This window comes from Salpingoeca rosetta, assembly GCF_000188695.1.
Source record: "Salpingoeca rosetta unplaced genomic scaffold supercont1.3, whole genome shotgun sequence".
Lineage (NCBI taxonomy): Eukaryota > Choanoflagellata > Craspedida > Salpingoecidae > Salpingoeca > Salpingoeca rosetta.
In genome coordinates, this window is record NW_004754931.1 from 65,966 (window position 1) to 75,965 (window position 10,000).

A 10,000-nucleotide genomic window follows, 5' to 3' on the forward strand; every position below is an offset into this window, starting at 1 on the left:
ACTTAACAACAACAACACCAACTTAAACAACAACAACAACAACAACAACAACTTAAAAAAACAACAACAACAACTTAAACAACAACAACTTAAAAACAACAACAACAACAACAACAACAACAACAACAACAACAACAACAACAACTTAAACAACAACAACAACTTAAACAACAACAACAACTTAAACAACAACAACAACAACAACAACTTAAACAACAACAACAACTTAAACAACAACAACAACTTAAACAACAACAACAACTTAAACAACAACAACAACTTAAACAACAACAACAACTTAAACAACAACAACAACTTAAACAACAACAACAACTTAAACAACAACAACAACTTAAACAACAACAACAACAACAACACAATCATCCCCCCCCGCCATCACCACCGCCACTGCACCTGCATGCGTGTCTTAAGTTTGATCTCTGCTGGTTTCTTTGCAGAGTCGTCCGCCCATCGGCGGTACAAGTCGAGGAATTCGCTCATGTTCACTTTGAGCTTCAGTTTCTCCTTCGGGGTGCGGTCGCCATGGCGGATAAGTCCAATCACGCACCGCAGCTCGGCACTCTGCATCACGCTGCACACGTCCTGCTCCCCGGTCTGGAGAGGTGGGGGGAGAAAGGGGGGCGAGTGAAGACGATGTTAATGTGGGTGGGCGGTGCCGAAGCGCAAAGAGGTGCGTACGCTTACACGAGGGTGCATGTATATGGACACAAACAAAGCAGCAGCACACGTATGCACGGACAGAGAGAGAGAGAGAGAGAGAGAGAGAGAGAGAGAGAGAGAGAGAGAGAGAGAGAGAGAGAGAGAGAGAGAGAGAGAGAGAGAGAGAGAGAGAGAGAGAGAGAGAGAGAGAGAGAGAGAGAGAGAGAGAGAGAGAGAGAGAGAGAGAGAGAGACACGCACACACAGTTACAGACACAGACACACACACGCACGTGTCGTGGGACGGTGATTGGGCGCTCGATGCTGAGTTCGTCTCCAAGCAGCGGCGGTGCACAGGTGCTGTCCAACCACGGAAGAAGCCGCGGAGACCGTCAGTTCTCCAGATGTTCGCTGCCACCGCCCGCGCATTTGACAGTACGTCACACACGTACGACTTGTGCTCCTGCACGTGGCAGTTGCGGTAGTGGTGGTGGTGTGTGTGTGTGCGTGTGTGTGTGCGTGTGTGTGTGCGTGTGTGTGCGTGTGTGTGTGTGCGTGCATGTGAGTGATTGAGGGAGGCAGAGAGTGATTGAGAGAGGCCGAGAGAGTGTGTGTGAGTGAGTGAGTGAGCGAGTGCCTTCGTGCAACCGACAAACAAACAAACAAACAAACAAACAAACCGACACCTGTGTTCGGAGGAGGTCAAAGCCGCACACGTTCTGCTTGAAGGCCTGCACGACCTGTTTCGCAATCTCCTTTTCAAACGCGTTCAGCAGGATAGGGCAGCGCAACTCCTTGCCGCGCTGGTCGCGAAGCACCTTGCCGTCCACAACAGGCGCCTTCCTGCCCTCTGCATGTGCGTAGTTTGGCCCAACCGTGTACACCTTGATGTCCGTGCCGCCTGTTGTGAGAAACTTCTCAAAGATGTATGACCCTTCTTTTGGAATGTCGCACTTGTCCGCAATAAACTCGCTTGCCCTGTCCTTCTTCTTGCGAAACAGGTGCTGGGCGCCACCGCCATCGTGCTGCGAGAAATACACGTAGATGTTGTGGTCCTCCGCATCAATCGGTTTCATCACAAATGGCTTTGAGATGGACTGCAGGGGGGTGAGGAGAGAGAGCGGGAGGGGGAAGGCAAGCGAGGGTGAGTGCGAGGACGTGGGTGGAGAGGGAGGGGAGGGAAGAGGAGGTGTTGGGGAGTGATACACTCATGATGTAGTCATGTTCGCTTGCGCTCTGTTGTGCATTCCACAACACACAGACATAGGCAGACACACAGACACAGACAGACACACACACACACACACGCATCACACACACACACACACACACACACACGCATCACACACACAGACAGACACAGACACAGACACAGACACAGACACACACACACACACAGACACACACACACACACACGCATCACACACACACACACACACACACACACGCATCACACACACACACACACACACACTAATCCCCTCCCCTCCCCACCCCACCCCACCCAAGCCAACCCACCTCGCCGTCGACGACAATGGCGTCCTCCTTCTCGATGAGCTCGGGCTGCTTTCCGTTGGTGCGGTCCAGCACCACATATGGCGGCACGGGGATGTTGTTCTCCTCCAAGATGCGATACACCTCGCGCCGGTCAAGCAGCAGGTGCTGCATGGCAAGGTCGTTGAGCAGAAACGGGTGGCGCAGCGCAACATACTGCTCCACCTTCTTCAGGTTGTACCCCGTGGAGTAGAACGCGATGAGGCAGTCGCACGTGGGCCACAGCTCAATGTCCTCCACAAACAGCTCCTCCACCAATACTAGCACGCGAAACTCCGGGAAGCTTGCAAGCTTCTTCAGGATAGTCTGCATGGGCGTGGCCATGACCTTCTTCTTCATGGCAATCACCATCAGCGTCACAATGTCCGACTCTGCCGGCAAGCGCGTGTCCTGGCTGAACGGCAGCTGCTCCACGTACGTGATGCGGTCGTCGTCGTGGTCGCCGTTGTTGTTGTGGTTGACGCACGACTTTGAGCGCAGGCGCGGGCGGCGGCGACGGCCCGTGGTGCTCGTGTCCTTCCAGCGGTCCGCGGGGCTGTTTGGGGTGCCGAGCGTGTGCGCCATCGCCTCCAGCGTCAGCAGCGTGTCGCCGCGCACGCCCTGCTGCTGGTGGAGGGACGGCGTGGAGGATGCGGGCCCCATGTCCACGCCAGCGGAGCGGGCCAAGTTAGGGTGGCTCGACTGGCGACGCAGCACTTCCTTGGCCACGGAGGCCGAGACGCTGCCGTCGTCCTTTGACTCGCGCACGTCCCCGCTGCTGCTGCTGGTTTTCATGACTGCGGCGTCGTCGCGGGTTCCCGCCATCATCAGGTCGCTCTGCTGCCGTAGGGTGTTCAGCCGCTCCAGCACGGAAGCGGTGCTGGTGTCTGCCGGCATTGACACGCGCTTTGATGGCGACGCGCGCGATGCTGACTGTGGGGAAGACCGGCCATTGTCTCCCCTGTCTCTGCCACTTTCTTCTTGCTGTTGCTGCTGTTGCTCCTGTTGTTGTGGTTGTTGTTGCCGTTCCATGCTTGTTGTTGTCGCTGTTGTGGTTGTTGTTGGTGGTGTTGTTCTCGCTGTTGTTGTTGTTGTTGTTGTTGTGGCGGTGTTGCCTTCTTGGGGTTGTTCTTCTTCGCGCAGGGGTCGCGTGAACCAGGGCCGTCCCCGAGCGTCTTCGGAGCTTCCCTCCGATTGCGATCGACGGCTGTGCCGGCGAAACCGCTGCCGCTCCTCTTGTCCTTCCAGTGTTGACGGTGGTGCTGTGGCGTGTGCTCTGTGTGTGCTCTGTGTGTGCTGTGTGTGGTGTGTGTGTGTGTGTGTGTGTGTGTGTGTGTGTGTGTGTGTGTGTGTGTGTGTGTGTGTGTGTGTGTGTGTGTGTGTGTGTGTGCTGTCTCCTTTGATGATGCAGTGTGCGCTCGCTGTGGCGCTGCCTTGTGTTGTCGCCTGTCTTGACTGCAAAGTGCAATCGCTACACCATCAGCACTTTTGCTGTTCGTCGCATCAGCGAAAATAGCGCTGATGTCAGCAGGTTCGACTCTGCGGTGTTGGCAGTTTACCAAAAATAGCCACACACAAAACACACACAAACAAACCGGTCCTTGCTGCTGGGTGGCTCATTAATTCCAACGTGGCAGTTTGCCGTGCCTTGCCTTGCCTGCTGCTGAGAGCGTCTGCGTCAACCCTCATCACCACTCACATCTCCCTCCAAGTTGGCACACAGCCACGCAGCCATCCATCCAATATCCAACAGCTCCAACGCATCACTTTTGCATCCCTTCTTCACCAACAAAGCAAACAAACCAAACAAACCAAGCAAGATGACGACAGCCGCAGCCAACGAGACATTCACCCTGCGCCTTGACGACCCACAACCACAACCACAGCAACAGCTGGAGCAGGCTGCGTTTGCAGACATGGACTTTTCCTTTCTTGACTTTGTGCCTGACGACACCCAAGCAGGCACGCAGCACACCACCACACAGCAACACCAACACCAACAGCAGCACCAACACCAACAGCAGCAAGTGATGGATGATGTGGACTTGTTTGGTGGCCTGTTCACGCCACCTGGCAACATGGACATGTCAGCCACACCAACCTTCACCCTCCCTCTCCCAGAACAAACCACCACTGCAACAACAACAACAACAGCAACGGCGCAGCAGCAGCAGCAGCAGGTGGTGCCGCCGCTCACCGTGAACATCCCAACCACACCAGCAACCTCTCAGCACTATCACCACCAGCAGCTTGACCTGGACCTGCCATCGCTGTGGACGCCCCCGCCCCAGGACCTCGTCGACCTGTCGTCCCTGCATGAGCTGTTTGGCACAACCACCAACGACCACAACGATGACAGCAACGGCTATGCTGCCACCACCAACACCACTGCCACCACACTCCCCCAGTGCACGCGGCCGTCCTCCGTGCACAGCGACGAGCACAACGATGACGGCAACGTGAGCGACGCTGCCAGCGACATCAGCGGCAGCAGCCTGGCCACGAGCGCCGACACAGAGCACGATGGCCCCGCCGCCAAGCGGGCAAAGCGGTCAACCACGGCGGCAGCGAGGACCGCGACGGCATCGTCTGTGTCCAAGAAGGCGTCGCCCTCACCGAGCAGGAACACCGGCAGCAAGGGCGGCAGCCGTGGGCGCGGGCATGCGCGTGCACGGTCGACAGATTCCACGGACAGCGTCACTGCTGGCGATGAGAGCACGGGCGACGATGAGGAGGAGGACTATTACGACGACAGCGACCCGCGCAACAGGCCCTTTGCCTCCCGCCTGCGTGCCAACACGCACAAGAGCCTGAGCGAGGAAGAAAAGCGGCTGCTGAAGCGGGAAGGCTTTGAGCTGCCAGAGGGGCGGGACCTGACGGAGAAGGAACGCAAGCAGCTTGGGGTTGTGCGGCGCAAGATCAAGAACAAGATCTCTGCCCAGGACAGTCGCAAGAAGAAGCGCAGATACATCAAACAACTCGAGAGCAAGTCAGTTTGGGAGGAGGGAGGGGGTGGTTGATGTGTATGGGGGTTCGGTTGTGTGTGTGTGTGTTGTGTGTGTTTGCATTCGTGGTGTGTGTGCGTGCGTGTGTGCGTGTGCGTGTGTGTGTGTGTGTGTGTGTGTGTGTGTGTGTGCAAGGGTGCTCCAAATGGTTGTGTGTGCTTTGTGTCTCCATGCCACACACCTCACTCACCACCCATTCAACCTTACCCTTTGCCCCCCCCCCCTTCGCACCAGGTTGAAGAAGGAGACGACGGTGAATGTGGACCTGAAGAACCGCGTGGACTTGCTGGAGAAGCAGAACACCACCCTGTACGAAAAGCTAATGGAGCTCCATGCGCACGTGCGTCGCCTCGCCACGTCTGGCGGGTCTGCCACCTCCGGCACCGCCCTTCTCCTCCTCGGGCTCTGCTTCTCGCTGTACATGGCACCCTCAACCCCCTCCGCGCAAGCAGACCCGACAGCCATGTACTTCAACACCCCAGCACCCACCCACGACCCCTCTGCAGCTGCAACGGCAACAGCTGATGCTACCGCAGCAGCAGCAGCATCCTCCTCCTCCGCTTTCCGTGCCCGCACGCTCCTGTCGTCCCCATCGTCGTCGCTGGCGTGGCTGCCAGACACAGTGGCCACAGCAGCAGATACCGTCACGCAGCACGCCAGGGAGCAGCGCAAGCCACGGGGCATCGACGCATACATCTGGGAGCGGTTCACGGCGCTGGTGGCGGGCGGTGACGGTGACAGGGATCGTGTCACGCCGGCCGGGCTGGGAACAGGAGGGGTTGTGGTGCAGGAGCTCGATGACGACGACGATGACGATCACGTTCACGATGAGAGCGACAATGTTGTTGCTGAGGGTGGTCGTGGGCGTCAGCTGGACAAGCAGCGCCAGCAATCACACGCAACAGCAGCGACGAGGAAGGCGATGGGCAATGACACGCTGGACACCCTCGACGATGGCATTGTTGTCATCACGCCAGCAGCTGCAGCTCTGCACAGGGACCTGTGATGTGTTTTCTGTATCATGTCGCGCAATGTATCCTGTGGCGTGATGCAATGGTCCGTTCTGGTTGTTATTTCCCTTTTCTCTGTTGTTGCACCATGTGTTATTTTTTTTTGAGAGGCAGCCTTCTTGCTGCTGATGTGAGGAGAGGGGTGTGCGTGGTGTTTTAAGCAGCCTAATTCATAGCGTTTCCCATAAGTAAAATGCTCATTCATTCATCACCAAGTTTGATTCAACAGCTGCTATCTTCTCTGTGTTACATTGGGTTGCGTGTGGTGTATTGGATGATGGACCAAAAGCACACAAGGCAGCGAGCGAGCGAACAGCACAACCACAACACACAGAAAGAAACATGCAAGCAATGCATGGTTATCTTCCCCGCGAAACAGCGGGGTTGAAGAATGCTTGAAGATGTGGACCACGTTAAGAACACCCAACCAAACACACACACACAGCACACACATATGCACACACACACACACACACACACACACACACACACACACACACACACACACACACACACACACACACACAAGAAACACACAAAACGCACACACACACACACACACAAGAAACACACACACACACAAGAAACACAAGAAACACACAAAACACACGTGGCACAGTTGCACATGGGCAAGCACATGGGCAAGCACATGGGCAAACACAGAGATCTACATAACAACCACGCAACCAAACATAAACAACAACTTCAACATTGACAACGCTCCCAGCACCCTTACTTGCAGGCAAGCAAGAGGGCGTAGCTGGAAGTTGCACGTGAAAGTGCAAACCGGTCTCCAGGGTTCAGCTTCGAGACGCCATCGAGAGTCAGTACCCCTCAAAAAGAGGGCTTTCAGCGGGTGTCACACGGCGTTGCAGGGCCGTGAGCGCCTGCAGGGTGTTGTTGGCGGCCTGGATCTCGTTCCTGAGGGCGTGGTTCTTGAGGCGCTGCCAGCGGTCGTGGACATCGTCTGAGCGCTCCCTGAGCTTGTTGCACCACGCGTTCTGCACGCAGCGGCGTTGCCTCTCAAACCGCTTCTCGAGCATGGGGTCGATGCGGCGCAGGACGATCTTCATCACCTTTGCTGTGGGCTCCTCAACAAGAACCGCGGACTGAAGGAAGGTCACCACCTTGCGCTTGCGGCTTGCTTTCGTTGTTGTCAGCTCAAGAAGGACATGAGGGTCCATATCCACGCGTGTACTCAGCTCAACTAGTGTCGTCAGCGCGGGGTTGTCGGAAGGGCAGGGCTTGTGGGAATACTCGGGTGGTGGTGGTGGCAGGTTTGTCAATGTCAAAGGACAAAACTCGACATCTCCTGCCCCGACACCATCCTGCCGGTGTTCGTCTTGACTCCCCGGCTGCTCGTCCACCCCGTCGTCGTTGTCGCTGTCATCACCGTCATCGTCGACGTCATCGTCGTTATTGTCGTCACGCAGGCTGAGGCTCATTGGTGGCGCGGAACCGAAGGCGGCAGGAGCATGAGCGCTGTGGTCAGTCGAAGCTGCATGCTGCTGCTGGTACGGCTGCTGGTACGGCTGCTTGTGCTCCTGGTGAGGGAGCGGTGCCGGAGTCGCGTTGTTGAGATCTGCACTTCCATTCACACCAACTGTCGATGTCAGCTGCTCATACTGCTGCTCATACTGCTGCTGGTACTCCTGGTACTCTTGGTGCTGGTGGTTGTGCTCCTGGAACTGCTGCTGCTGGTAGTGCTCCTGCTGTTGCTGGTACGGCTGCTGGTACTGCTGCTGGTACTCCTGGTGAGGGAGAAGTGCTGGAGTCGCGTTGTTGAGATCTGCGCTTTCATTACCACCAGCTGCCGATGTCAGCTGCTCATACTGCTGCTGGTACTGCTGCTGGTACGGCTGCTGCTGGTACTGCTGCTGGTACTCCTGGTGAGGGAGAAGTGCTGGAGTCGCGTTGTTGAGATCTGCGCTTTCATTACCACCAGCTGCCGATGTCAGCTGCTCATACTGCTGCTGGTACTGCTGCTGCTGGTACGACTGCTGCTGGTACTGCTGCTGCTGGTAGTGCTCGTGGTGAAAGGCGATGAGCGGTGTATCATTCTCCTGAGCCTGGATGGTGGAATTCGCTGGAAGGCGCGGTGCATAGCCTTGGCCATCTTGCATCGGTTGGGTGAAGAGATCCTCAGCAAAGCTTAGCGGCATACCAAGCTGCTGATCATGCTCGCCCCCGTCACCTCGGAACGGCATGTCGTCGATGGGCTGGTGACGATTGTCGACGAGTGGCTCCCGGTCGATCACGAGCTGGTCGTGGTCCTCGGCGTTACGCTGGTGCTCCGGCAACGCCCAGCAGTTGGGCACTGGTTGTCGTTGCCACCGCTGTGGCCATCGCTGTGGCCGTCCCTGTGGCCGTCGTGGTGGCCGTCCCCGTGGTTGGCGCTGTCTCCGCACTAACTCAGCGCGGAGACGCTGCAGCACCGGCTGGTGGTCGTCATCCATAGTGGCGGTCGCTGGTGCAGTGTGCTTGGTGTTCTTGTCTCCTCTTGGGGTCTGGTGACTGGTGTGGCTTTGTCGCGGATGTGGTTGCGTGGTGGTTGTGGTTGGCTTGCTTCTTTGGTGGTCGTCGTCGTAGTCGACACAAAGAAAATGGTCAAAAATGCACAGTCCCTCGCACATATACTGGGCGCTGTATCGTCAGCTCCACCCGCACGGGGTTACTTTGAGTTGCCGCCACTGTTGTCGGTGCATCTCACAGTCTCACGTGAAGATACACGATTACGAAGGTCGCACGTCGCACAAGCAATGCAGTCTTCTTCCCTTTTGTTCGTGACGGAGCATGACAGACACCGCGTGACGTCCAGTTTGACAAACCTTTGGCCAGCACAACCGAAACGGCGCGCTGTCCAGCAGCATGCAGCAACAGCATGAGAACGCTTGCGTGCGTGCTGGCCACTTCTCGCGAAGGTGTGCCCTGCAAGTGGCACACCAGCTCACTCAAACTTGGAATGGCGTTTTGGTGCGAGTGCCACCAGAGAACCTTTGCCTTTGCTGTCCTTTGTCTGCTTGCTGGCAATTTCGGATAAATCTTCAGTATATTTTACATTCCAAGTCGGAACCAAAACGCCAAAGAAGCAGTTCGAACGCTCCAACAACATGCGGCTTGGCGTTGCACGGGTGTTGCATGGGTGTTGCACAGAAGAGTTGCACGAGTTACATCAGCGAGCAGTGCAGGGTGAACGAGCAAGTCGCTGTGGCTGAGGTGAGGGTGATGTGCACGTCGGATGTGGCGTGTGCAATCGAGGACACAGAGGCGCAGTCATCTTGTGTGTACACTGCGGCTGCCTTGATTTGCGCTGCTGTTGCACCCGCGTTCTTCACGCGCACCACCAACGTCTTTGCCACTGGCGCCCGCTTCACCCTACATGATATGTGTGTGTATGTGTGTGTGTACACGTGTGTGTACATGTGTGTGTGTGTGTGATAGGTGGCATGCAAGGTTGGGTGAAAGATGTCAAGTCGTACAAACGGGTGTGTGCAAGATGTCAAGTCGTGTGACAGGCGCGGTGTCATGTCAAGTTGTACAAAAAAGGTTGGGTGACAGATAGCAGTTTGTTTGTGTGCTTCTTGTGAGCAGTGCAGAAAGCTTGCGCTTGTCACACGCGTCCGCGAACAAGTCATGTGTGCAGAGCCACGGGCGAGCAACACCACATACGGCGTGAACGTGACGGTGACCGAGGTCTTTGAACTGCTGGGCGACGTCACATTGAAGGAGACGCTCCCAAGCCGCGCGGGGGCGTTGTCAATCCCAAACCCTTCAGCCGTGTACCATCGCCTG

At 56.4% G+C, this 10,000-nt stretch overlaps 4 protein-coding genes across 4 annotated transcripts in view; 1 reads left to right on the plus strand and 3 right to left on the minus strand.

The window, feature by feature from the left end:
- Window positions 1–3,527, minus strand: part of PTSG_01584 (Hisppd2a protein) — a gene marked incomplete at its 3' end in the record, with an annotated part of 11,732 nt that extends 8,205 nt beyond the window's left edge. The window contains exons 1-4 of the mRNA XM_004997508.1: window positions 2,179–3,527; window positions 1,346–1,756; window positions 953–1,122; window positions 415–592 (exon numbers count right to left, since the gene is read on the minus strand). Coding sequence (XP_004997565.1) covers window positions 415–592; window positions 953–1,122; window positions 1,346–1,756; window positions 2,179–3,225 — 1,806 coding nt within the window. The 5' untranslated portion in view covers window positions 3,226–3,527. The remainder of the gene's footprint in view (window positions 1–414; window positions 593–952; window positions 1,123–1,345; window positions 1,757–2,178) is intronic.
- Window positions 3,528–3,824: 297 nt separating this feature from the next.
- On the plus strand, window positions 3,825–6,519 carry PTSG_01585 (uncharacterized protein). Its single transcript, XM_004997509.1, has 2 exons — window positions 3,825–5,182; window positions 5,433–6,519. Exons 1-2 carry the CDS (start codon window positions 4,014–4,016, stop codon window positions 6,202–6,204), a joined length of 1,941 nt encoding a protein of 646 aa, XP_004997566.1. The 5' UTR covers window positions 3,825–4,013; the 3' UTR covers window positions 6,205–6,519.
- A 513-nt stretch (window positions 6,520–7,032) lies between these two features.
- On the minus strand, window positions 7,033–8,664 carry PTSG_01586 (uncharacterized protein; the record flags this gene model as incomplete). Its single annotated transcript, XM_004997510.1, has 1 exon — window positions 7,033–8,664. One exon carries the CDS (start codon window positions 8,662–8,664, stop codon window positions 7,033–7,035), a length of 1,632 nt encoding a protein of 543 aa, XP_004997567.1.
- Window positions 8,665–9,375: 711 nt separating this feature from the next.
- PTSG_01587 (uncharacterized protein) overlaps window positions 9,376–10,000 on the minus strand; it is a gene marked incomplete at both ends in the record, with an annotated part of 1,504 nt that continues 879 nt past the window's right edge. The window contains 2 exons of the mRNA XM_004997511.1: window positions 9,376–9,583; window positions 9,878–9,997. Coding sequence (XP_004997568.1) covers window positions 9,376–9,583; window positions 9,878–9,997 — 328 coding nt within the window. The remainder of the gene's footprint in view (window positions 9,584–9,877; window positions 9,998–10,000) is intronic.